The sequence below is a fragment of the Limanda limanda genome, chromosome 13, assembly GCF_963576545.1.
Source record: "Limanda limanda chromosome 13, fLimLim1.1, whole genome shotgun sequence".
In the NCBI taxonomy this organism is placed as follows: Eukaryota; Metazoa; Chordata; class Actinopteri; order Pleuronectiformes; family Pleuronectidae; genus Limanda; species Limanda limanda.
In genome coordinates, this window is record NC_083648.1 from 12,317,389 (window position 1) to 12,343,329 (window position 25,941).

General features: G+C 42.7%; 3 protein-coding genes across 3 annotated transcripts in view; 1 reads left to right on the top strand and 2 right to left on the bottom strand.

The window, feature by feature from the left end:
• Window positions 1-6,899: 6,899 nt before the first annotated feature.
• Window positions 6,900-12,181, top strand: LOC133018332 (oxysterol-binding protein-related protein 1). Its single transcript, XM_061084672.1, has 12 exons — window positions 6,900-6,931; window positions 8,753-8,828; window positions 9,322-9,456; window positions 9,639-9,736; window positions 9,871-10,053; window positions 10,142-10,249; window positions 10,535-10,624; window positions 10,829-10,972; window positions 11,062-11,176; window positions 11,320-11,443; window positions 11,542-11,632; window positions 12,079-12,181. Exons 2-12 carry the CDS (start codon window positions 8,772-8,774, stop codon window positions 12,179-12,181), a joined length of 1,248 nt encoding a protein of 415 aa, XP_060940655.1. The 5' UTR covers window positions 6,900-6,931; window positions 8,753-8,771.
• Window positions 12,182-14,252: 2,071 nt separating this feature from the next.
• LOC133018070 (tetratricopeptide repeat protein 39C-like) lies at window positions 14,253-21,861 on the bottom strand. Its single transcript, XM_061084365.1, has 14 exons — window positions 21,478-21,861; window positions 19,432-19,480; window positions 18,667-18,795; window positions 18,178-18,292; window positions 17,641-18,046; window positions 17,211-17,379; window positions 16,994-17,087; window positions 16,800-16,907; window positions 16,615-16,724; window positions 16,401-16,524; window positions 16,215-16,312; window positions 15,556-15,660; window positions 15,430-15,468; window positions 14,253-14,944 (listed from the first exon to the last, which is right to left on the bottom strand). The coding sequence occupies exons 1-14, from the start codon at window positions 21,621-21,623 to the stop codon at window positions 14,855-14,857; spliced, it is 1,782 nt and encodes a 593-aa protein (XP_060940348.1). The 5' UTR covers window positions 21,624-21,861; the 3' UTR covers window positions 14,253-14,854.
• Window positions 21,862-22,697: 836 nt separating this feature from the next.
• LOC133018627 (laminin subunit alpha-3-like) overlaps window positions 22,698-25,941 on the bottom strand; it is a 57,346-nt gene continuing 54,102 nt past the window's right edge. Inside the window, exons 76-79 of the mRNA XM_061085034.1 lie at window positions 25,318-25,472; window positions 24,601-24,694; window positions 24,366-24,485; window positions 22,698-24,278 (exon numbers count right to left, since the gene is read on the bottom strand). Of these exons, the coding sequence (XP_060941017.1) occupies window positions 24,136-24,278; window positions 24,366-24,485; window positions 24,601-24,694; window positions 25,318-25,472 (512 nt within the window). The 3' untranslated portion in view covers window positions 22,698-24,135. The remainder of the gene's footprint in view (window positions 24,279-24,365; window positions 24,486-24,600; window positions 24,695-25,317; window positions 25,473-25,941) is intronic.

The following is a 25,941-nucleotide window of genomic DNA, read 5'->3' on the forward strand; positions in this document are numbered from 1 at the left end:
TCACCCATGTGCTGCGCTCCTATTGGTTGGAAAGATCTTTCTGAATGATTACAGAATCCTCAAGCCCCTCCCCCTTACATTCACGCCTTCATTGCAATCAGGTTTAATATGTGTGTGTGTGTTTTTGTGTGTGTGTGTGTGTGTGTGTGTGTCCCCTTGTCCACCTGTCTCAGTGGTTTCGTTGTGCCCTTGGGGGCGGGGGAGCAATTGAATAGTGTTGTAATCACTGGCATGTCTTTAGGAAGGACACAGGCCAGATCCTCTTTTATGCTTAGGTCTGCATTCAGCTTGCAGATCAGTGTAAGACACACACACACTCACACACACACACACACACACACAGTTGGACTTGCAGCCACACACTCCTGCTCTAGGGAAAGGCTGTGCATTGAGCGAGAGAACTCAAGTGCATGCATATTCACAGGCTCAGCTGGCGATACATGCTTTCAGGCTCGCACAGTGAAAAGCACGCTCGCAGGCACACTCACACTCACACATGCCAGATCATCCGAGCGTTTGTCCACAGGACGGAAGACGAGACCGGGACGGCACTTCCATCCATCTGCACAGGTACAAAACAAACAGATCTTTTTCTATATTCCCGGCTTTCCTCTCATTGTTGTTTTTGGTTTTTCTTCTGTCGTCAGCTGAATATCTGGCTTTGTTTGCAGTGGGCTGGTCCCAGTCGACTTAATGGGAGGTGTTTGAAGTTTGGCATCAACTGGATTCATTCTGATGTTTTTAGTGTTGATGGGAGGGTTGGACTCGGGCACTGGTATGAACGAGAAAGATTTATCATTGCAGGATGCAATGGATTTAATTATGTGCAATGTAGCTGGTTTGTTTGAACTCTAGACTCATAAGATATGATTATTTTAATGGGGTCATGGTATAATGTAATGAATTCAGAGAATGGAGAGAATAGATTAATTTGCATTGAGGACCTATAATTGATGTGGTGTGATACTTGAAGTTAATATTTGAAGATATATTTTTTCCAGGGTACTGTAGAACATGAAGGAATAATAATGAGATCCTATATTGGTCTCAAACTTTGCAGGTAAGAAACTGTGAGGAATGATTGTAGGATACGTACTACAACGCAAAACCATGTGTAAAGCAGGATTACAATTCTTCATATAGAAACTGTGTCCACATGTTAGTGAGTTTTTTGTTGTTGTGCGTAATTGTAAATATCTGAAACAATTTTGCATTGAATACAATAAAACTCAGCTTTAGACGTCACCTAGCCCACTAACCAGTAGATCAGTGGTTTGATCCCCAGTGGTGAAGTGTCCTTAGCTAAGTTACTGAACTGAATTTTGAGTGGTTATCAAGCCTAAAAAAGAACTAGGCTATATATAAATACAGACCTACATGTGATATTGCAATGCCCCAAGCATGTGAACATGTTTAGTGTGTACGGTGCTATATGTCATTACTTTTAGTGGGACTTGGCATCAGCTGCCGTCCAGTCACGGGGAAATGAAACGCCATTTTTAAAAGGGCTGTTGGGGGCATTTATCAGTCTCATCTCCCAAGCAGCTCTGGAAATGTCACAACGGTGGACACTGAATTCATTTTTAAATGCCAGATGGTTTACTCAGTAGAAAATGTCATAACAAGCATATCCCAGCTGCTGGTCTCACGCTAAGCTCCTGCCTCTACATTCACTAACTGGATTATATTTTATACAGTGCTGAGATTGGCTGTATTAATCAGCATTAACTTTAATCCCACATTCCCATTGTCCTGCCACAGAAGCCTCCGTCGAAGCCACTTACACATTCGACCCCCCTCAGAACACAAAGTGGTCACGTGTTGCAGTAATTGTGGTTTTACTTCCAGGCAGATGTGTAACACGATTGATCATCAGAGGGCTTTTGTGGCAGTTACAGTAGATGTGGTCTGACCCATTTCAGCAGCTGCTGCAGAACTAATGAGTGCTAGTGGGAGTAGCCACATTGACACTACATACAGGAGCAGACTATATGACTGGTTACATGACATTAAGGAGGAAGTTTGTGCTGCTATCTTTCTTTTACCAAATGTTGTAATGAAGATTGGGGCTGCAAGATAGACAATCCTGGATAGGAACTCAGACAAACCTGATACATAAACCCAACCTTTCCTGGTGTTTCCCAGGCAGCAGGCTTCCACAACTGTGGGGGAAACAAGCAGAGGCTTATAGCATGAAACCACCGAGAAGCAGATCAGTCTTGCATTACTTTGAGGGCTGGAGAATAGCACTGTTTTAATGTTTTTTTTCTCAGCTGTTATTGGTGAAATTGGATCTACCTGGTGTGAGAAAGAAGATCACGTCCAAATCCTTAAAAGAGAAGCTTTTTGTCTGTTACCCAGGAGAGAGGTAACAGACAAATGGTTTAATTTCCTTGGTCTCTGCACTGTCCTTCTTCAGGTGTGTGTACATGCAGCCTGGTCTTTTGAGACTCCAGGTGTGCGTGTATGGAAAAATACCCAAACTCTTTCTCTGCGATGGTTACCACATCTCTGTGCAGTTCTCACGTCACACTCACAAGTAAAATATTTGTCAGTCTCACGGCTCCCTGCCATAATGATTAGTGTACAGCTTGATATACAGTCGTAACAGACTCCTGTGTGGACTTATCATGCATTTTCCTCTGAGATTCGCCTGCTCTTCAGCAGTGAAAGGACATTTGTGAACAAAATACAAAGCTCTTCCCTTTGGGGTGGTGGCCAAGGAGAAGCATCCCTCCCAGGCTCCAGCGACAGCTCCAGCACACACAGTCTCAGCAGGGCTTAAAATAGCGCTGTTTGTGCTCAGGCGAGAGGATGCAGCGGGAGCGAGAGCGCTGCCCGGGATAGTTACACAACAAAGTGTTCCTCGCTCTTTAGCCAAGTGCCTGGTTTAGGAAGTGTTAAAACAGGCGTCCTCACATTGAGCTCATTTACTGGGTGAACAATCTAACAGAGAATATGTGTTAATTAAATGGTCTTAATGATCTTATTGAAATCTATTTGTATATACATATATATATATATGTGATCGTTATTAGCTTGCGTCATTATGTGACTTGCTGCTGTTGTCTTGGATGCATATTGAAGCTCATGTTTGGGAAGATAAACAGATAGTAAAGAGAACAAGAGAATATTTTACCAGTCACTTTAATCTTGATTAAAAAAAAATGATTTCCTCCGTTGTATTGAACATATTTTGAATTGTGGGGAGAAACTATAAGGATTTGGGTTTATCAAATATGAATTTAACAGAAACGGAAGATCCTAAAGCAGCTGAGTTGGTACTGTGATGACAACATAACTGAAAGTGTTTAGTTTGTCCCCGACTTCAGGTGCCAGACGGCTTCTGAACCTCGTGTGAAAGAAACTGCTCGTGACCTTCTTTTCTCGGTTACACAAAAGTCTATAAAAGTTTGAGTGTGGGTTTGTGGTTACAGCAAATGTGTGTCTTTGTTGAAACGGGGTAAAGTCACGAATCCGTCGGTTCAGATAAACGGTCAAGAAAGTTAATGTAGCTTAGCGTGTTTTGATCCTAGGGTGTGATTGCACTGTCACAGAGTTGGGATCTGCACATTATTACACATTAGTCATCCTCGCCTTTTGTAAGGTCAAGTCTGAGGCCCAAAATAAAGTTTACATCATCTTTTTCCCAGAAGTACACTAAACCCCTTGTTTATTGTTAGGGCTGCACGAATTTAAATCAGAACAATATTCAATGTAAATGGCTTGATTGGTTCCCTTGAAGTTTGCTGATCAGAAAAAAACTAATCATTCAATAAGTAAATGTTGCTGAGTGTTTCACTGTCTCATCCATCTCCACCACACAGGGATCTGTAAATATATAAATACAAAATACAAAAATTAAAAGGTCCTGTGTGTAAGATATAGGTGAAAAAATCTATTGGCAACATAAAATAATTCTAGTGATGTTTTCACTAGTGTTTCATCTAAATTGTACAAATTACTGTTTTCTTTACCCTAGAATGGACCCTTCATATTGAAATACTTTATATTTACATCAGGAGCTGGTCCTCTCTACGGAGGCAGCCATGTTTTTTTACAGTAACCCAAACTGGCTGTCACAGGTTCTCATTCATATTTGGGGGCGGTGTGGCCTAGGGGGTACAGTGGGTTTTCCAACAAGAAGGTTGGCGGTTCAATCCCCACTCTTCCCCATCTGCATGCCGAAGTGTCCTTGGCGAGATACTGAACCCCTAAATGGCCCCTCATAAAATGTTGAGTGTACTAAAAATGTAAGTCGCTTTGGACAAAAGCGTCAGCTAAATGACATGTAATGTAATGTAATGTAATTTGGGAGGGGAGGGTGAGGTGTATTCAGCTGCAACATGCAACTTCACCACTAGATGTCACTAAATCTTACACACTGAACCTTTAAAACCCACTTTGAGCACATGACCAGTTAGATGACAGGATTTTCTGTTTGCAGAACTGTGGTGACAACATTGAATATTTCAGGCAGGATAAACAATGAGAAATAACTTTGTCTTTTGTAAAAGACCGTGGCGTTACTTAGCATTCTCGGATTTGTAATGTGAATTTTCCAGCTCCTGTTTATGCTACATTAAAAGGCAAGTAATTTCTAAATTTACTTTATAAAGTTATTATCTCTTTCTTTATGATTTCTGGTACTCAACGGTCTTCTATTCCATTAGAGTAAGACGCACAGCAGCAGTGTGAGACAATAGGAAACACTGATCTAGTTTATCCCACATTGGCCTGGCTCAGGTTGCTTCGGGACAGTTCTGGGCTGCAGAGCTCTCAGAGACCGGGGTGTTTGGTTCCGACTGGAGGAAACCAGATCTTTAGGCAGCAATAGAACAATCAGCTGCCATCAGAAATACTAAGACAGTGCAACCATCAGTCAGTCATATTACTTCCCAGTTAAACTATCTGTACTGTCTGTCTGGTGTCGCTGTGTTTGCAGGTGTGGAGCCTAAAGTTGGAGCAGGAGGTGGAGAAGAACAAAGCTCTGACAGAAGCTCTGCAAACTTTGGCAACTGAGCGCTACGAACTCAAGCAGTCCCTCAGCAGGAGCAGGAGGGGGTCCGCCCTCAGTACCCTGACCAAAGATGACTTCTATGACGCTGAATCAGGTCAGCAGCCATTACTGTAGCTGCTCGGATAGTGAAGTAATCAAGAAGCAAGTGTCTCACTGGGTTTTCCACATCTCTTGCCAAATCAATGTATATATCTTTTTCTATAAAGCGGTTTGACTCCTTCTGTACTCATGCATGTTCATGATTAAAAATTATTTCCATCACCGACCACTGCACAGGGACCTATGGTGTCCGATTCATGATTCAATCCACTGACTTAGGCGAAGGTGCTTGTGAAAAGTCCTCAACAACAGGAATGTTGATTCCATGACTTAGTTACTGTTTTATTCTAGAGCAGGGACGTGACACACATTTGACACTATGGGCTACATGTTTTTGAAGGATACACACAAATATACAGAAACACTCTGAGATCCATGTTACGGGTTCTTTAAAGGGACCCTGTGGAGTTTTAGACAAGTAGCAATGTTTGAGGTGCAGTTCCCCGTAGTGATACACACTCTTGTCTGTTTCACACTATTCTGCTGGTTGACAATAGGTGCACCAACAATAGCAGGAAGTAAAAGGAGTTCAAGTCTGCAATTTTGTTAAATTTGCTTAAAAAAGTCATATTTTATGAATCATAATCATATTTTGCAAATGTTTTATCAGGAAAGCATTTACCAGGCCTTTTGCTTGAGTAACACTTCATCTGAGCATAATTGTGTGTTTACATGAAAACTCCACAGGGCAGCTGGTGAAACATATTTACATACATGTGTGATGCCTCCAGCAGCTCGGCCGCGTGTGTGTGATTCCCTAAACAACACTGACAATGTCCTCGTCTCTCATAATCAAGATTAATAGGATAGTGATCAGGTTGACAGGGTTTACAATTCAAACTATTAGTTAATCGAGGAATTAGTCAGTGGTTTCTTAGCAGAATGTTTGCCATGTACAGTATTTCCAGCAGCAAACACTGTGTGTGGTAAAGTAATGCACAAAGTTTACTTCCAAAAGCGTCACCATGGTGATTATATACAGCAGACTTCTGTCGACAACACGTTTGTGCATCATGGAGAGATCCTCCTCGGGAATCATTGCATTATTCATAGATAGCCCTGAGATATCTACTGGCCAGAGACACTCTATACACCAAGACCCAGTGTATACAAGAGAATCTTTACAGGAGAATTTTTAAATCCAAACCACATGTTGTTTAATACAGCGTGTGTTGTGTCTGCTACCTCTTGGTAAATGCATGCAGCTGCTGTCAGCACAAATACTACACAGGTTCGTGGATTGACAATAAGCAGCCTCACATACAGTTGTCCATCATAGTAAACAAATACCACTATTCTCCCCTCCCTTTGTGTATGTGATGCACCTGTAATGTCACTGACGGCGCTGGTTTGGGGAGGAGCAGCATGCACAGAGCAAACAATGTTGCAGGAAATGAAACCTGTGCGTCGCGTCTCACTGGAACACAATCCCCAGGTGGGGTTTGGCTTGCTGCAGAGCAGGGAGGGGGAGGTTGGGGAGGAACTTGAGCGCAGGTAGTTCTTTCCAGACCGTTTATTGTTGCGACTGCAGCTTCCCGAGGCCGGACACTCACAACCCCGCGTTTGTTTGTTTGTGTATCTTTGTGTTTGGCATGACCCGGCGTCTGCCCCCTGTCATCGTCCCGCAGACTCCGAGTCGGAGCTCTCAGTGAGCAGCTTCCTGTCCGTGGCCGGCCACTCGTGTGAAGAGGACGAGCGGAGAGACGCCCCCCTTCTCAGCAGCCTCCGCCATCCCAGCGCGCTCAGGGGGCCTGCCGGAATGTCAGGGGAGTGTAACCATGGCAACCAGCTCAATGGAGTCAAGAAGCACAGGTGGGACATGCTCCAGTTATGATGTCATGCTTGTTTACTGGCACAAACCATGGTAATGAGTCGGTTGGAAAATTCAAAGATGTGCGTGCTGAGTTAATTATCACAGCTGGAAGCCGAGTTAAACCAGTGTTCTTCTTCATGTGATTGTTAGTACACATGTCTGATGACAGGTTGCAGACACCCACCCGATAGCGGACAGGCCAGAGCTGGTGTAATGAGATACCACCGTTCCAGTCTGCTGTGTTATTGTCGTCGAGTGTTTTTTGTTTTGAGCACCCAACCCCTAGAGAATAGCCCGTTGTGTTTTTCCCCCCCGAGGGATCCAACTCTCCATGTGAAGAGTCAACCTGTCACGCCGCTCTGTGTCTGATACTCTGTGTCACGGAGGATTTGTCATCCCTTTCTGTTCTGCCAATGCCGATTCGGCCTCGCTCTAATCCAACAAGTGATCCATGAATAATTAAAGCATGTGCTGGCTCAAAGTCGGAGTTGGACGAAAGGGGCACTGGCTGGCTGACTGGTTGGCTCTGTGTGCGTGCGTGGGTTTGTTTTTGTATGAAAGATTTATGAGGTGTCTGTTTATTTGAGGTTTCTGTCATTTAAAGACACTGGTTGCCTGTGTGTTTTCAAATCCAGTCGTTTGCCAATTCGCTCATGTTTTTACCGATAGATACTTTATTGATCTGGTATCTCGCATCCATAAGCTTCAAACACACTCTCATTATTATAATAACAACCTGTTATAGATAATCTTCTAAGGAATTGCACAAATAATCACTCTTTGATTCAAGTATTGATCTCACATGTTCAAGTGGCCTCTGAGGAACAATGCTTTTGTTTAAGACATCATTCACCTACTCAGAAATTCAGATAAAAATAATATCAGTTACATTTCAGCCTAATGAAAGAAATCCTCCATGCTGAAATACATTTTGGAGCAGCAGCTACCCCCCGCTACTCTCTACCTCTGTATATATTTAGCTGAAGTAATTGCCTTTATTTGTGTGGCTGCTTCTGCACTCATTTCCAAACAAGGACACCATCTGCCTCCAGCCGGCATACCTGTAAATCACCCCACCCGACAGCTGTCAGCAGGACTGGAAGATAAACGCCGCTGTGCTGTGACTTGAGATTTAGCGAGATTAGAAAGGTGTCTGTGGATTTTTATAGTTCAAGATCACACTTCAATTAACTGTAAAGTTCAGATATTAATTAATAGGAATGCAAACTTTAATTATGTGAGTCTCTGAACCAGATTTCATATGAAGAAAAGACAAATTGAAGGATTGTGTCTCATGACCAGGCTTGACAACCAACACACATGCAGTTGTAGATCCAGTCATGGATATTGCATGAGGCTGGAGCAGGTCATCAGCTTAAAGGTGTCAGGTGGCTGTTTCCAAATGGGGGGGTCAAGCTATGTTTCCTGCTCTGCCCCTGACACAGTGGCGCATCTAGAATTGTTCTAAATCAGGGGCCATAAAGGGGGCCACAATTTACACAGAGGGGACAATTATCTGTCCAACATCCACATGCACATTTCCTGATTCATTAAGGTTCACATTTCAGTCACTCCTTGTTCACTGTTGGATCTAGAGCTTTGAGAAAAGCCAGACATCAATGACTACATTTTGAAAATTGTTCAGCACAATTTCGGCAGCTTGGAAAATATCTATTCTTAGTGAGTGACTAGTTTATTTTTAAAAAAAAGATTACAATCCGATCTCTCGATTTCCTATGAACAGATGGACGGGACAGCACATGATTAGGACACTGAGGAAATTCTCAATGTAATCCTGTCTTTTTACTGCTGCCCCACAGAACATGTCTCCCGTCCCCCATGTTCTCCAGGAATGACGTCAGCATCTGGAGTATCCTGAAAAAATGCATCGGCATGGTGAGGAGACAGAGGCTTCAGCAAACATACCTTTCATTTGTGTTTTTTTTTGGCAGTTTGCAAACTGCAGACTTGAGATTTAGTTTTTAAGTTAATTATTGAAGGAGTAAACTCAGCTGAAAAGTTTGGTTTATAAGTTAAAGTGCCTCCTCATTACCTTTTTATTTGTTTCAGTTATTACTATTTATTGGTCGCCTGGAGGCCTTCCTTCCCGACCATATCTGTATATTTCCCTAATTAAACATGGACGTACAACACACTAGACAGCTGAGTGTACAGTCAACATAGAGCCACAGACGGGATTCTTAGAGGATGTTTGAAGCTTTTTGAAAAGAGCTTGCACATGGTTTCTGTCTTTTCCCACATTTATCAAACCTAAATGTTTTCTACATAAATAGAAGCTTGCAGCTCGTCTGCGTTCCTTCGTACTCGCCGCTCATGCACAAGTCTGTTACCTCCCGGTTTCTTTAATCTTTTCCAACTCTTCTTTCAGGAGCTGTCGAAGATCGCCATGCCCGTGGTGTTTAACGAGCCTCTGAGCTTTCTCCAGCGCCTAACAGAGTACATGGAGCACACCTACCTCATCCACCAGGCCAACACCACAACCGACTCTGTTGAGAGGATGAAGGTATCGTCATCCCGTGTTCACCTTCAGCAAAAATGTTAACGGTTAATTTCCACAGTAACGTCAATATTTATTTGATTCAAGTGCTACCATTATTTTTTTATTAAAATATGCATAAGCTATTGAGGGACTTCATAATATACATTATATAAACACTAATGATTGAATCTGTCCCTGCTGTATAGTGTGTTGCAGCGTTTGCTGTGTCAGCTGTAGCATCACAGTGGGAGAGGACTGGGAAGCCTTTCAATCCACTACTGGGGGAGACCTTTGAGCTCATCAGGTAAGACGTTACACCACCTTCAATTCACAAACGTGTGTCAGGAGCCTACCTATAAACATGTTTTACATTTGGTGAAGAGTTGCTCTTGTAGTGAGCCTCCCTGCAGTCGCAGACATGTCTGTCTTCTCCACCAGGGACGAATTGGGCTTTCGGTGGGTATCCGAGCAAGTGAGCCATCACCCTCCTGTCAGTGCCTTTCATGCTGAGGGCCTCAAGGAGGATTTTGTCTTTCACGGTTCCATCTGCCCCAAACTCAAATTTTGGGGAAAGAGCATAGAAGCAGAGCCGAAGGGAATCATCACACTGGAGCTCCCGAAGTGAGTTCAAAGTCGAAGGCTGTTCTTTGTTTGCTGAATTTATTCGTTTAGTGGTATTTGTCATCTCACATTATTTTTCCCTCTGCAGGTATAATGAAGCCTACACCTGGACCAACCCCACCTGCTGTGTCCACAACATCATTGTGGGTCAGCTTTGGATCGAGCAGTACGGCAATGTGGAAGTGATCAATCACAAGTAAAAAAGAAATCTCTTAATGGTCTTACTCTGTTTATGTTTGTCTGCAAACGAGCTTGTGTCGTGTATTTGCCTGCACAGAGACTTGAGTGCAGGAATCTCTTTCCCTGTGCACTGGAGTGTTGATCCACTTTCGGATTCAGCGTATTGATCATGGGAGCAGAACTGGGACAGTTGCCATTAGAATAGAAGAGCGTGAGCAGGATAATTAATGTTTGAAAGCCTCGGCTGGCAGAAGGAGAATAGTGAAAGGGAATTGGTAAGCAGTGTGTCATTCTGTGGCAGGACTGGAGAGAGATGCAGCATGACGTTCAAGCCCTGTGGACTCTTTGGAAAAGAGCTCCATAAAGTCGAGGGATACATCCTAGATAAAAGGTATCGTCTTTGTTGAATTAACACTGTTTTTACAATTTATGAGATGCCTGAAACTATGAGCCAATATGTCATGAATTGCTCCATTTTTTGTTTGTCACATGTAACAAACCAGGACATTGATTTTATAGTTGTGTCTGTATGTCAGTGCAATGCTGAAATATCAAAGGCATCTGAAAGTAACTGTGTATAATTTGTTATTTGCAGCAAAAATAAGCTCTGTGCGATATACGGCAAGTGGACCGAATGCCTGTACACCGTTGACCCTGCTACCTTCGATGCCCACAAGAAGTCTGACAAAAAGAATTCAGATGATAAAAAGGCCAGTAAACGGGTAACGGAAATTCACAAGTCACCTTTGTTTTGTGTCCGTTTGCTTTGAGTTACACTTGAACTTACGTGTGAGTGTGTGTGTGTGTGTTTGTCTGTGGGCCCCAGAGCAGTGTGGACGAGGAGCCAGAAGAGATGCCTCTACCTGATGCTGAGACGGTTCAGGTGATCCCAGGCAGCGAGCTCATCTGGAAGATAACGCCTCGACCGGAAAACTCGGCCAAGGTAGGATGGAAGAAGAGCGAGAACAATGTTTGAGTAAAAGTTAACGTAAACGAGGCAGTTGTGTTGTTTTGCTGCATTTCCTTCTTGCTCCTTGTATGGCTGTTGAAAATTTGTGATATTTTTTTTGTGTGTGTCTGTGGCAGTTCTACGCATTCTCCACATTCGCCATGGAGCTAAACGAGCTGGAGAAAAGCATGGAGGGAGTCGTTCCTCCCACCGACAGTCGCCTCAGACCAGACATCAGCGCCATGGAGAATGGAGATATAGGTGCAGTACACAACCTCAGTTTGAGTCCCCTTTAATGCAACACCAGCTAAGTTCCATGTAAAGACTTTTAAAAATTGGGGGCATCTGTGACCTTATAGATTTGGCGAGCGCCGAGAAGAAGAGGCTTGAGGAAAAACAAAGGATAGCCCGGAAAAATCGCACTAAGGCGACAGACGAGTGGAAAACGAGGTGAGCCCCTGAGAAAATGTTGTGTGATGTCATTGTTCAGCTGCTGATCTATTGGTCTGTTTTGACTAAATGCCTCCTTATTGTTTTGTGTCGTCCGCTGGCCCTTTCCCTTTATTATAACTGAGAAGGAACGCTGCTCTCGGCCCAAGGTTTGGTTCAAAGCTTTGCTCTTTTCACTGTTGTTTGTCTGGGTGTGAAGTGCTGCAGCACCCTCTCCAGGACAAAATGCACAACTACAACTGTGTGGTGTTTTTTCTTTTTAAGTTGACTTATTAAAACACTGGTAAATAAATACACTGGCATTGGAGTTTTCCCAAGAAGACTTGGAACATTTCCCACTTTTCCATGAAGTAATGTTGTGCTGTTTGTGTGTTTTTGATTCCAGTGGAATTTCCACATGTGGTCTATTTATATTAAATGATTTTGTCCTTATTAAATCTCTGCAGGTGGTTTCAGCAGGGGCCCAACCCTCACAATAAAGCTCAGGACTGGATCTACTTGAAAGGCTACTGGGACAGAAACTACACTCAGCTGCCTGACATCTACTAACAAGTAGACACACACGTGGATATCCACTGTTACCACCTTTTGGACTTGATCTGCTGTACTTGGGTTTGGAGCAGCTGGTAGAGATCAGGATTCAAATTGAGAAAATAGGCTCAAATTATCTTATTAAAAAGGCAGCGAAACACCGAATGGACCCTTTGGTGTATATTCTTCAATGTGTGTGTGGATTAAAAGCACAGAAACTCTTTATTTGCTAATTTATTGTGGTTGTGGACCACTCGAGTACGGTTTAAGCATATACAGGAAAAACTAGAATGTATATTAGAAATATGTCATGTTAAATAGATGGTGTTTGAACAACAACCTCAGTTTTACTGTTTGTAGTTTGTGCAGAGTTGCTACTGGTTATGAAAACATTTTACTCAACGCAGAGACAGGAGGCAAGAGCACGACAATAGAAAGTGTTGTGCATCCTGATCACTCTAATAAGATGAAGTTTCGTTTTACTAGCAAACTATAACGCAATGCAAAGTATTAAATCTTGCCTGTTTTTACTCCCTCATGTAATAAATGGTGCGGATGATTTATGTTTGAAATCTGCCTCAGCGCTTGTTAGCAACGCCCCCTGCAGTCGGTTGTAAATCTGTTTCCCTGCAACGGTGTTTGCAAGTAAAAGGTTTTCCATCTCTAGCCAGTACTGTAGCAGTAAGACTTACAAATGAAATAAATGTATAAAATATTATTAAGCTCTGAAATGTGTAACTGTATAGATGTGACTACCAGTCGTTGCACACACGTCTGCCTGGTTCTGTGGCCACAGTAGCACTTTTTTCTAACTACACTTAAAGCAGGGACACTGGCTCTGCACTTATAGATTTGTTTGTGCGTGTGTTGTATACAATCTTGCATAATTATATTCCTAGTGCTACTTGTATCAAACTCAACAATAAAATTAAACGCATGTGCATCACTGTAACTATGCAAGCCTTACCTCTTTCACAATCAAGCACTGGACATTTATTCTGTTATGTTGTTGTAGCTGATGTGAGTTAATGTTTTCTTTTACCACTCTTTGGTTATCAGCAAAACTGAATTTATATTGTTGCTAAATAAAAGCTTAATGTTAATTGAACATCAATTGGTTTGTGCTTTTTGCTTTAATGTAAAGAAAACCTGCCGGTACCAAAATGAAAACATTGGTCTGTGCCGTTACCGTCGCGTGCTGCTGTTTCTCCAAACCTGTCTGTGCTCTCCTAGCTTTGTGATTTACCATTTACCTTTTTTGCAGAGGGTTGCATTTCATCCACAGAGCCCTAAGGGATCATATCAAATCCTAAATCCAGATTAATTGCTGGGTGTGTATTGGGAATGCAAATTAATTCGGCATTGGTAAATCACTGGCTATGAAGCTCAAAGCCAAAACATGTTTTACAGCAATGTTTCTAATGTAAGCAGCACAGTCGTACATACATAAAAGTATCAAATTAAACTATGCAGTGAAAAGAATGAATCTGCAATTCAGAATCTCTTTAAACCATCAGTCTTTCATTTACAGTATACGACTTCCCAGTTCAAAAGCAGCACGACAGCTTAACATTTAATTGTGTGAATAGACATGCTATAATAAATTTATCACATTTTTCAAGAAGAGCATGTAAAGTTCTGGAAAAGACTAAAGACTGTCGACATACCAGCTGAAGCCTTGTCTGCCACCTGGTGGCAATATGTTTAGGTTATAACCCCTTTCTCCTCCATGTTAGTGGATGGACCATAGGACATACTAATAAACCAAAGTACACGTCAATTTCTTATAGATGGTTTGTCACTTTAGTTATGATGAAAGTGCTCATTTTCCGTCAAGTTTGGTTTTATTCTACTTTACATGCATGCATATTATTTGATGCAATTTAAAAACATTGTCATTGACAGAAGAGACTCACAACGGGTTGATCTCGTATATCGGCGTATGTATTGTGTCTTCATCAATATTCCCAGTTGACTGTCGCAACGACCTGTTAATGTTTTTCTAATTGTTAGAATTAATAATAAGCAGTGATATGTGGTAGGTGCATGTGTAGGCGACTTCAAAACAAACACATTTTTGTACTGGATAAAACATTCATTTTTTTATTATGTCAAAACAAACAGATATAAAGTCGGAAAGTGCCACATGATGTTGACACACGTTTAAAATGGGAGCAAGACTTATTTACATCCAGAACAATTCTTCTTCAAAAGGGGGGCATGTTAAAATAATAAAAAGTCAGTGCTTAGTGGTCATACCAGTGGAGTAGCAAAGTCCCAACAGTACAAAATGTCAAGTCAACGACAAACACTGCGATGGTAAGAAATAGAGTTTCTCAAAGTCATCAACTGAGTCGTCATTTCTTTGTCAGATAATACTTTGTGCCATTTACATTATTGACCTGACTTTTCAAAATTATAAACTGTTTTGGCTTGACTGGTATGTAATTTTTTAATTAACAATATAAACAATAAAAAAAATCTAATGTATTGTGTAGGACGGTAAAAGATCAGTAAAAGTCCTCTTGCAACTGTTCTTCTGTAAAACACCTACATGTATATATTGCACACATTTAAAAATCCATTTGGCTCATATGAAAAATAAATTAAAACAGTAGAACCTTAGTGCCCAGATTGAAATTGTGGCTTTTTCAAAGACCCATTCTTCCAGTTCCCTCTGAGGTGCAGGGCTCACGGCTGAGCTGCAGTTCTTATAGAGGCCAGAGCTGAGTGAATACGAACATGGAGCCTGTTCTCAAAGTCATAGCCAGCATAGTCCTCCTGGATCGTCCGTGTGAATAGAAAAGAACAAGAGTGAGTCAAATGTGTTATTTTGTCTGTGCAATCTATCATGTGTGCACTCTCTGACAGATCAGTGCACTCGTTGCCCAGTGAGATAGAAACAGCTTTACGCTCGGCTCCTCGCAAACTCTGCTGCGTCTGATCAACTACACATAGACGAGTGGTTCAACCACAGCAGAGAGAGACAGAACTGTGCTCTGTCAACATCAGCTGCACATCCGCAAACATGGTCAATGCTACTGCAACAAACCAGACGTCTCAAAGAGGCTACACCCAGTGAAAAGCAGGTACTGCACATACTATTCCCTGTATTAGATTAGCCTACTGGAACCATGTATGTTTGCCAGGATTTGCCGTGACTAAACAAATGTCTGCAACAACTTGAAATCTATCAACGGTCGTTCAGCAAACAAAGTGTTCTGTACAACTCTTCAGAGCGTGTAAAACAAAGAGACCTACTGTACCTTGGCCTGAAGCATCAGCATGCGGCCCCTCCCTGCAGACTGGAGAAGGAAAAAAAGAAGAACGTATTTAGATAACGTGACTTCTCCACCATCGCAATTAAACTCGATCACGCACACACAACTTGCCTCTGGGCTGTTCAGCAGCACACAGCCAAGTTCATAGCAGGAGTAGGGCTGAACGTAGGAGTTGGTTAGGCTACCGACCTCGTCCCTCGCTGCCAGCTGGAAATACTGCAAATACAAGAGGAACAACTCCGATATCAGTTGGACGTTAAGAACCTTTGACTGACAAATCAGGTTCAGCTCCTATTTAGTAAAACTTATCTTATTTTACAGACTAAACAAACGCAGAAAAGTAGATCAAAAGACTTTCCGTGACAGATTAACAACCACCGCGCTCTCCTCTCTTCATCGTAGACTGACTCATAAGCAGAAGTAATTATGAATTGTGGTATGAGCAGATGGTAATCTGAGCTATTCAAGGGGTATTTACTGGGTGTAGCCTGTGGCAGTCAGTACCTGCAAGTAAAAACCATGTTTACATTTTCTTAATGTATATTCATAATTCATGTTTTACATATTTATTTGGTTGTACTAATGTTTTTATTCAATGATTTAGAATTAAGTTTCTGCTTAAACTGTAAAATATCAACCCTTCTTGGGCATCATTGCAATTTTTCTTCTTTTTACATATATTTAGATACATGTTGACCAATTAATCGGCACCAGATCCCCAAAATATCAGTCAGACTCTACATTGAATCATTAACACGACATTTGCTTACCTGAATGGCATCTTTGGTATTCTGAAGACATTTGTTTATGGCACCGAGAAGCAGGTTTTTCAGGCCTGTGCACGAGGCCTCCTCGATGCCCTGCAGGACTACAACAAGGACACAAAATAGCAAAGCTTACACCTTTATCCATGATACAAGTGAGACCTTGAAAGAATCTCTTTTACAGTCCAGTACCGTGTGACATGGTCTGCAGCTTGGCACTGGAGCAGTTGGGCAGAGCCTTCCACAGATAGAGTATCTCAATCACAGACAGGATGCAGAGTTCTTTGGTCAGACAGGGACTATTCAGCGTCTCAGCCTGATGAAGCACGTAAGCACATGCATGCACATTGACACACAGTAGTTAAGGAAGAGTTTGCACTACACAATCAGCTGGAAACATACTCACCCTCTTTATGGAGTACAAGTCTATCTGATTATTCTTGCGCCTGAAAAGTCTTTGAACATCCTTGAAAACGGCGATAGCTCCCTCCAGATCGCCCGTGGCTCCTTGGCATACTACGCAACACAGAGCAGGAATCAGAGGAAAGCACTAAATGAAAATAAAGCCCAAGTCAGCTGTTGTTTTATCACCTCCAGTCAAATAAGCGTAGAAGCACTGCGACCAGCGAGACTCAGTCTTCAGCCGCTCAAAGGCCTTGAAGGCTTCTCTGTAGTTCAGCTCGATCATGCTGCACCAACCTAAAACGTGAACCAACAGGAGTTAGGATGCAGGCCAGGGCGGAGGAAGGTGGTTTAAAATCTGAAGGGGGGGGGACAAATAGTACCTATTTCATATAAACACACATGCTGAATCTCCCTCTGGTCAGAAGCCAGATCCAAGGCGTTGCTGAAGGACGTCAAGGCGTCACTGGTCTGGCACTGGAAAGGGAAACTTTGTATTGTGAGTTACAGCGAAGACAACATTGAGTTTTCTCATCTTAGGAGAACGATCAGCAAAGCATCAGATATAAAAAAAGAGGCTGATTCTTAACATGGATTTACCTCAAGGCGTTGGACTCTGCCTTTGAAAAACGTGAAGAGGGAGGAGTTTGGATAGATGGCCTCCCGCTGCTGGAGAATGGACTTGGCCTCTGTTATGCCGGCCTGTGTGTCTGTGCCATCCAGAGCGAAGAAGGGCTGCACTACTGTGTGGTACCACAAGAGGGCCAAGCTGTAAGGGGAAGCACAGACAATGTTCAGAAAACCTCACTGTCTTTACACTGTCTGTTGCTGCAGATCCTCTTTTCAGCCTCTGACAGAAACGGGTGCTTTTAGTTTCCGTCTCTCTAAGGCCCAGTCTCATCTGATAGGCCAGCTCGCCCACCTAGGTATGTTTTCTCTTGATTGGTTGGTGTGTCAGAGGTGTTGCCCAATCAGCAGCGCCATGTAAATATAAACCCCGCCCCATTAAACTACTCACTCACGTACTCACGTAGCTAACGGTGCCTTCATGTCCTTACTTTCACTGGCATACGCGAGCGCCGCCAGGCCCTGGAGGCGGTCGCCCGGGAAACCCAGCAGGTTGACGATCTTAAGTAGGTGCGGCGGCACCATGGAGATACAGAGGTGGAAGAGGCCGTAACCAAAGCTGACCGAACCTTTCAGCCGGTCCAGAGCCTCCGAGCTGATGCCGTCAAGTCTCTGTGAAGGGCTCGGCCCGGGGGAAGACGAGTGGCTCTGCACCGACGGCTCAGAGGAGGACGACGACGGAGACGCTTTGGATTTGTGTTCCGACTCCTTTTTCCTGCTGCCGCCCTCCTGCAGGTGTGTGATGTCACTGTAACATTTGTTGTACATCTTCCAGGCTTTGCGGAGGATCCAGCCTCCTTTAATGTACGCTGTCAGGAGAATGGAAGTCAAGTCAGTGAAACAGCGAATGATATCAATGCTGCTCACCTGCTGGAAAAACAAACATCTTATTTTCATCCCACACCAGTAGACGTGCAGTCACTGCAGTTGGATGCTGTACCTGACAGCTCCTGCTTGATGAAAGACAGCACTGCAAGGTAAACCTGACAGTCTGCAATGATGATCTGCCTCTGGAGTCGGTCCACTGCAGCGCCCCCTGACCTCTGGGAGTCCATCTGCCAACACAAACACCAACGATGTGACGAGCTGACAAGTAAGCCTGGGCATTATGGTCTATTTTAAAATGCTCCTTTTCAGGTTAAATATACTTGGTCTATATACAGTAACTTTACATGAATTAGATTTCCATTTTAAAACTATCTACATTCAATAGATATGATAATAAATAAGTATTATAGTAGGACTATACTTCTATAATGACTTTATATACTTCTATAAAAAGGAGATACATCAGTTTTTGATGTTCAATCAATTTGTTAAAACATATTTTCCATTTGTCATTAGAAACTACAACAGAATAAACTGCAGAAAGTGAAATGGTCTGAGTTTTTTCTGAAGACACTGTATTTAATATGGAGAGGTTACTCACACTTCTCTTCATCTTGTTCTTAATGGTTTCAATGACGCCGGCGTTTTCGCTCTCGCACATTCTCTCTGTAGCTTTGAGGTTCTCGAAAGCTATCTGCATTTTCTCCTCTTCAAACGTCATCATGGCGTTCTACAGAGAGGTGGCCAGAAGATCAACAACTGATTAACATTGATATTCAACAAAAGCCAAATGCTGGAAAGCAAATCTTAATCCTGGGATTAATCCCGAAGACCAGAAAGCAAGAAAACAAAACTGAACTGATCACTTCCCCAACGGTTACAGATTTCAAACAAACTATTTACAGTAGGATCCCAATTTCCTTCTAACATGTTTAAGATCAGCTTGTCACATCTGAAGAGAACACACAGCCATCTACACACGACAAAACCCTTAGAATGGGCAAAAATAAACACTTTAAAACTCCAGCCACAGGGAGACAAGTGTATTTGTCTAGCAATGTACATTAACTACTGACAAAGAACTAGTGATACTGTCAAAGGGTGAGTGACAAGGGATTTAATGACGTGTTAAATGACATTACTTGTTTGTGTTATTATGTGTGAATGAACTTATTATTATATGTTGCTTTAGACAGAATCAGCAGTTAGTCTTGCTTCTGTTTTGAGGCTTTGTTTATTGGCATTGCTCCCAGACAGAAAGGGAAATTCCTTGAACGTCATTAAGTAAAGGAAGTGGTTCTTTAAAAGAGGAATTCATCAGTCATTTGAGTCAGCAGCATGTTGAGGATCCGGCTCCTGCACTCACCAGAAAGCTCACGAAACTGGCCCCGAAACTCATCAGCGGACTGTGCTTCCTGAAAGAGATGATATAGGAGAAGTGATGAGACGACTGACATGTCAGTGACAGATGAGGCGGAGTGACAAGGGATCAAACTCTGGACTGATTGATAGAGAGCACAGAGTCACAGTTGGAGACGCTCCGATACCAGCATTAGAAATTCTTCTGATTCTCCCGACGGGCAACGGGGGGTAGAGAGAAATCTTCCCTCTGAATTACACCACGTCTTTAAAGTATATTAGTTTCACCGAGATAAAGCTGCAACTTTCTTTCTGGTAGTGTAGCGTTACCTTGTACTAGCTAATATGTCAGCAAATTTTTGCAATACTTCACGTTGGAAAGTCCCACAAGTAAAACATTGACGTGCACTAGCCTGTCAAGCCTGATAATAAAAAATGTATGTATTTGTTATTTCAAAAGGTTTAACCTGAGCCAGGCCAGAAAATAAGAATAGCAATCATCTTTTTCATTTCAGGGTTGGTAACATACAGCTATTCAAATATATTGTTTAAGTTGCCATCTTTTAAATGCTCTGGTATCAGGTTTGTACTTGGTAACGACAAATATGCAAAGTCCTGGTTTCTTATGAGGAAGGAAACATGGTATCGGAACATCTCAGGTCACAAACATAAATAGCTTGATTCAGAATGAATGTGGTGATTTCATATGGTACAGATACCCTGAACCTCCTGGGAACTACTGTCCTTCATTCATCATGCGACACACTGTTGAACAGTGCAAGTAGGAAGTTGGTCAACACAGTCAGTTGCATGGCCTCTCTCATTTACTGCCAATGTGGTTTTTTTTTTTACTTCCCTTCATCTATTTTTTTTGTTGCTGATGCAATCACAACAGGATGACACCCAGAGCTTCACTCAATTAGTGAGAGAGGTGACATTTAGGTTTGACCCCGGGGGGGCAGGACAGACACAGGGGCTGCCCTGCTGTGGCCTCAATGTTCAAGGGTGGGAGCCAATAACAGCACAGCATGAGCAATCAGGTGGTCTCTGGATGGTGAGAGTGAGAGACGGGGTTCCCCAAACCTTTATTTCGGTTATGTTTTCACCCCCGGATGGTTGTTGGTTGGTTTGTTACAAAAAATTACTATAAATGACAGCTTTCCTCCAGACATTTGAGAGCTAAATTACAGCCCCACTACTGCAACTTTGGATGAGCTTAAAGGGAAAGTTCAGCCCAAAATGAAAATTCACTCATTATCTATTCACCACTATTCCGCTGAAAGCAATGCGTCAGTTACACCTGACACATTGCTTTCGGCCTAAATGTCCATCAGTAGAAGCTACGGACGCGGCTCCAGAGGAGGATCACCACAGACATTCATGCTAAAAAACATGGTGAAAATGGGTTGTTTGGAGTCGAATTTGACTGTCAGACTTACGGACCCTTGGATGACACCCCACCAGCAGAATGGAGGCAGGCTGTGTCTTTTCTACATTTGAAGAAGTTGTCACCATTTACACAATCGTTTTGGATTTGGCTGCAACGCTGTTTACCCCTGAAACTCCCAAAGTGCTTGGACTCCAACACTTCACCCACCCCCTCCATCCAGTGGTCATAGACAATGAGTGAAAGTTCATTTTTGAGGTGAACTATCCCCATGAGGCAGGTGCAGCCAAATCCGAACAGGAACAGCCTCCATGTGCTGGGAGCTGAGCGAGGATTGACATGTGGAACCTGTGCATCTGGAAGCAAGAGAACTGGCCTGACTGGAAGGACCAGCTGCTCACTGGTGTTCGGGGACATTTACAGTGAAGGGGTCCCTCACGATCCTGCAGGAGACCCACAGGTCACAGCCAGGAAGGGGGGGTGCTCAGGGAGCTCAAACAGGATTCGTGACTGACATGGATGTTGCAAAGTACAGATGGTGCTGCCAGGGGGTTGCACCATCAGATGCACCATGATCATGCTCCGTTCACTGAGATGAGTTAGCACCAGAAGCAAAAACATCTCGATGTCTCAGAAGGACACAAACCCGCAGACAGACAGACGAACCTGTGTTTTCTGAAGAGCTCGTCACTCTCCTTGAAGCCATTGTTGAGCAGCATGTTGATTCCCCGCAGAGCCAGCTCCGCGTCGTCCCCTCGCTCCGGCTTCTCCTTCGACTCGCCCCCCGGGGCAGGGTCCGCAGGGTCCGCCATGGAGGGAGCCGAGCGGGGGGAGCGACGGCGGCCGGAGAGAAGAGTAGGACGGGCGGAAGGAGGGAGGTCCGGTGAGTTCACTTCCAGGCTGGAGGGTCTCAGCCGCTGGAGCCCGGCAGAGAACCCGCGGTTAGAGCCATGTTTCTCACACTAGACAGGGAACAGGTGACATGACAACATGAGGGTGGTAGGTGGGTGTCGGTGGTCCCAGCGGTGGAGTCACTGTTCGATTCCCCGCCGCCCGCCTGCCTCTGTCTGCCCGGTGCGTTACTGCGTTCACACCGGAAGCGTGATGCATTCAAAGAGCCCCCGGAATTATAGCTGTGTGTACGGTGGCCCTCAAGTTCACCACTGGACCAGCAAATCCCTTAACACAACAGCGAGTAACACAACACAGTAACACGTTAAAAAACACAACAACAAATTAAAAAACACAACAGTGAGTAATAAAACACATTAAAACATTAAAAAACAAAGCAAAATATAAGAAAACACAGCAACAGATAAAAAAAAGAAACTCCAACTTCAGCCTCCCTCCACTTTTCTGATTAGATAAAAAGAAATGGCACTGCAGGGGCAATAACCACAGAGATGGGATTATATAAGGGATGAATGAGTTGTAAGTATGAATGTTGTTGCTATTGTTATTCGAGGGGATAATTAGTGGCAACACCTGTTTTTACAACTTTCACTCAGAAGGTCACAACGAGTCAGTGAAGGCAGCACGAGAGTGGGCGTGGTGCCTTTACCTTGTCAGCCAATGAGGTGCGAGGGGAAAGTGTGTGGCAGAGCCTGCTGTGTGTTCTAACAGGTTTCAATCGTGATAGAATAAGAATAATATGTTTCCCTGAGGGGCAGAGAACTGTGTGTTGACAAAGACCTACACCACTTCATCTAAACTCATTCAATTTCAGGCGTTTATAACAAATCCACCTGCTATAACGTAGGCATATAGAGGAAAATAGACATTGTAGGTATTTTTCTAAATCAAATATGCGACCCATTCATGTATACTTCAAGTTATTTTTATCGATATCTTACAATCAGAAGTAAACACACGTCAGAACATAAAAATAATGTTGTTTTGTCAAAAGATCTTTTTACTTATGGCACAAAACAAAGTATTTATAACGAACAGATTACAAAATCCTTTACAAGTCAGTGGTCACAACACAGGAATGCACGTACAATATAACCAATCCTCATGCATATTATTTTTCTCATACCACAAATTTTGGTGTAAATGTACAAGGCAGGTAAATAAACACTTGATGGAGAATTTTATGTGTATAAAAATACATGTTTTAAACAGCAATATGTATGGTGGCACGTATGTCTCACACATGTGCATTAACTGAAAACACAACTACAAAAGCGACAACACAACTACAAAAGACACGCAACGGAAACATTATCTCATCGGAAGTGAGTGACTAGAGTGAGATTTTGTTTGTGTGAACCTGTCAAGCCAGTCACAGACAGCCATTGTTACCCACTTCTGCTGCTTCCGTTTGTGTAACTTTTGTGTTTGTGCTGTGGGTTTTGCGGTTGTGTAGTCTCTTCCGCATTTCTGCCATAACTCTTGTCATTTTGTTGTGGCTGTTTCGTTTGTGATGTAGCTTTTGCATACGTGTTGTATCTTTTGCATACGTGTTGTAGCTTTTGTGGTTTGGTTGTAGCTTTTGCAGTGTGTTGTGTTTTTTTCAGCTGTGTTGTCACTTTCACATTCATGTTTTCCACGAATGTCCTTGTGTGAGACATCTTGCACCGTTAAAAGGGGATAAATGGTCCCAAGCATTGCAGACCAGATTCATGCTACAGTAAAGTAGATTTTCAACATAAAGACAAACGCTCCACAAAATTCAGTACGTGCTGATTTCTGGCGCAACTGACGTAAACAGCAGCACAGAACATTGTCATGCATGCAGAAGGAATGCAAAATGGAAAATGAAATCAGAACAGCATTAATATGGGAACAAACTGTGTGAAGATTGAAGCAGTTCAAATGCAGAATTCTACATATGAATTGTCTCTGAGTTGTGTAAATATGATTTGAAGTAGGGTATAAACGTTTGAGTCATACATAAAAAAAAAACATAGGCGTATCACAATCACAAAAGGCATAATTTGTTGTTTGTTTCTTCAAGTGCTGGGTTGCTCTCTCCGACCCGTCGACCGGAATTTACAGTAGCATTTGATTGTCGACTGAGAATGAATCATAAAACCGTATAAACAAACTGCTGTGAGGATATGAATTAATGATCTGGTGTCACAGAATAAATACAGAAATGTCGAATAAAGCGGCAGCTACTATGAAACTGTCAACTGCTGCTCATATCTCTATTTTACACACACACACTCACGTTCACACTCACTGACACACACTCCTCATAATATGTACATTCTTACATACAAATCACATTCTCTGTCTCGGTAACAGATTGCACATGGTTGACGGTGGATCATGTGGTCCCAAGGTTTGTGTGGTGGTGACACAGTGAGACGCGTGGGCTCAACCTGGACACTCTTTGACGTTGACGGAGCCGAACGCATTGGGGAGCCTCTCGAAAGAGACGGACTCCTCATTGATCCTCATGTCCTGGATGCACCCGACGAAGGAGGACATGAGGGGGAGCGTCTGCTGCGTTGGCGTCTCTGCAGGAGAGCAAGCAGTGAACAGGTGAGGGATTTCAAACTGATACTGATATAAAAACTGGAGATTAACACTGAGATTACACTCACCAGGAACGCCACCCACATACAGGGGTGATTTGGTCTGCGGGACAGTGGAGAACGGGGGTCCAATCTTGTAATTGTCCACTGTGTCCACGTGCAGTTGCACAACATTCTTCCTCTTGATTACTAGAAGATACATGGACAGTGACTTCATGACTTAAGCACCATTTTAAAAAACAGTCTCCTAATGAGTCCTAACAGCAGGATTTGTTCAGTCTGAATGTGAGTGTGTGTGTTTTACCTGAAACTTTATGAAACATTCCATCACATAAAGAAGCTTTGGGCTTGACAGACACCATGAAGTTCCCGTTTCCATTATTAACTTGTACCACCACCTGTGAATGTCAATGGCAGAGCAATTTCCCTTTATTATTATACTATATTATTACTTTTATACTTTAAAATGCAGCTTCAAAATCTGTTTGACTTAAGGAGCGTGTCTGCTCTATGTAACTTTAGTGATCAGCTCCTGTGAGAAGTGTGTAACTGACTATGTGTCAGGCCCATTAATTCAAGAGTCATTCTGAATTGTAGATCAGTTAAAAATACCTTATAATAAGTAATTAAAAACCAGTCTTTATCTTTAAAATTAAGTGAGGAACCTTTTAAAATATGAAGAATTCTAAATAGGGTTTGGTTTTTTGTTTTCGGTGGCAGCTTCTCTAGATCAGGAAGCCAGGGATCATGGGTAATAGCCACTGTTCAGTTGTGTGTCAGTTCAGTAAGTGGCACCACGATTAGAGCTCTGGTCAACAGATTGATCGGCCATGTTTTTCTTTTTATGAAAACCACTCTATCCCTTGGACATAGATCCCATAATTAGTCATGACGTGTGGCTGCAGGGGGCGCTGTTGCTCATTCAAAGATACATCCTTGGTGTAAGAGCAGACACAGAAAGGTGTTTTTAAAATCCACTAACATGGCAGCAACAACTAGAGGTAGTGTAGTAGAGTCTCACCTCTCCTCTGAGAAGGTAGATCGTGAGATAGTGATTCCTCCCGGCTCCACTTTGTGTCCTGGTCAAATCACCAACATGTAGCAGGAGTCCAGTCAGATTTCGTGGACGAATATTAAACAGCAGTTCAAAGTTGGAGCCCACGGAAATGGAGTCATCTGAAAACAGAAAACATCATGGATTGTCATTGTCACAGATTTAATTTAGACTGTAGGTATTAACAGAACTTGGAAATGTGGGAAATTGTTTCAAAAATGTGTTCAAAATGCAGTACAGAATTTGTCTTACTGTGTAGGTGCACGTTACTGTAAAACAAGAAAATCTAAGAAAGATTTCTATCAGTTATTTTTTTCCTAAGAAATTCCTGTAGGGCTTTAACTGTGTCCTTCACACATAATCTTTTATTTCCATAATCTTAAATAACCCATGCATCCTTTAAATTAACAATTCCTTAACCTTAATCACCTCTTAAAGCTTTGTTTTTAATTCTTAATAGTTTGTGTGTCATGTCTAGAGAGACACAAATTGTGGGGATGCGTATTATTGATCCTGATGCAGAATATATTAGAAATCATTATGATCAATAGAAATGCTTCTGTGCGCAACACAATCAGAGTGTTGTCGATC

Coding starts and splice junctions, on each gene's coding strand:
- LOC133018070 (XM_061084365.1), bottom strand. CDS start 21,623: ATGGCGGACCCTGCGGACCCTGCCCCGGGGGGCGAGTCGAAGGAGAAG. Junction 16,313..16,400: donor GCTGCAGACCATGTCACACG/GTACTGGACTGT, acceptor TCCTTGTTGTAG/TCCTGCAGGGCATCGAGGAG. Junction 15,469..15,555: donor TGCTGCTGAACAGCCCAGAG/GCAAGTTGTGTG, acceptor TTCCTTCTCCAG/TCTGCAGGGAGGGGCCGCAT.
- LOC133018332 (XM_061084672.1), top strand. CDS start 8,772: ATGTTCTCCAGGAATGACGTCAGCATCTGGAGTATCCTGAAAAAATGC. Junction 9,457..9,638: donor ACTCTGTTGAGAGGATGAAG/GTATCGTCATCC, acceptor CCTGCTGTATAG/TGTGTTGCAGCGTTTGCTGT. Junction 11,633..12,078: donor ACAGACGAGTGGAAAACGAG/GTGAGCCCCTGA, acceptor AAATCTCTGCAG/GTGGTTTCAGCAGGGGCCCA.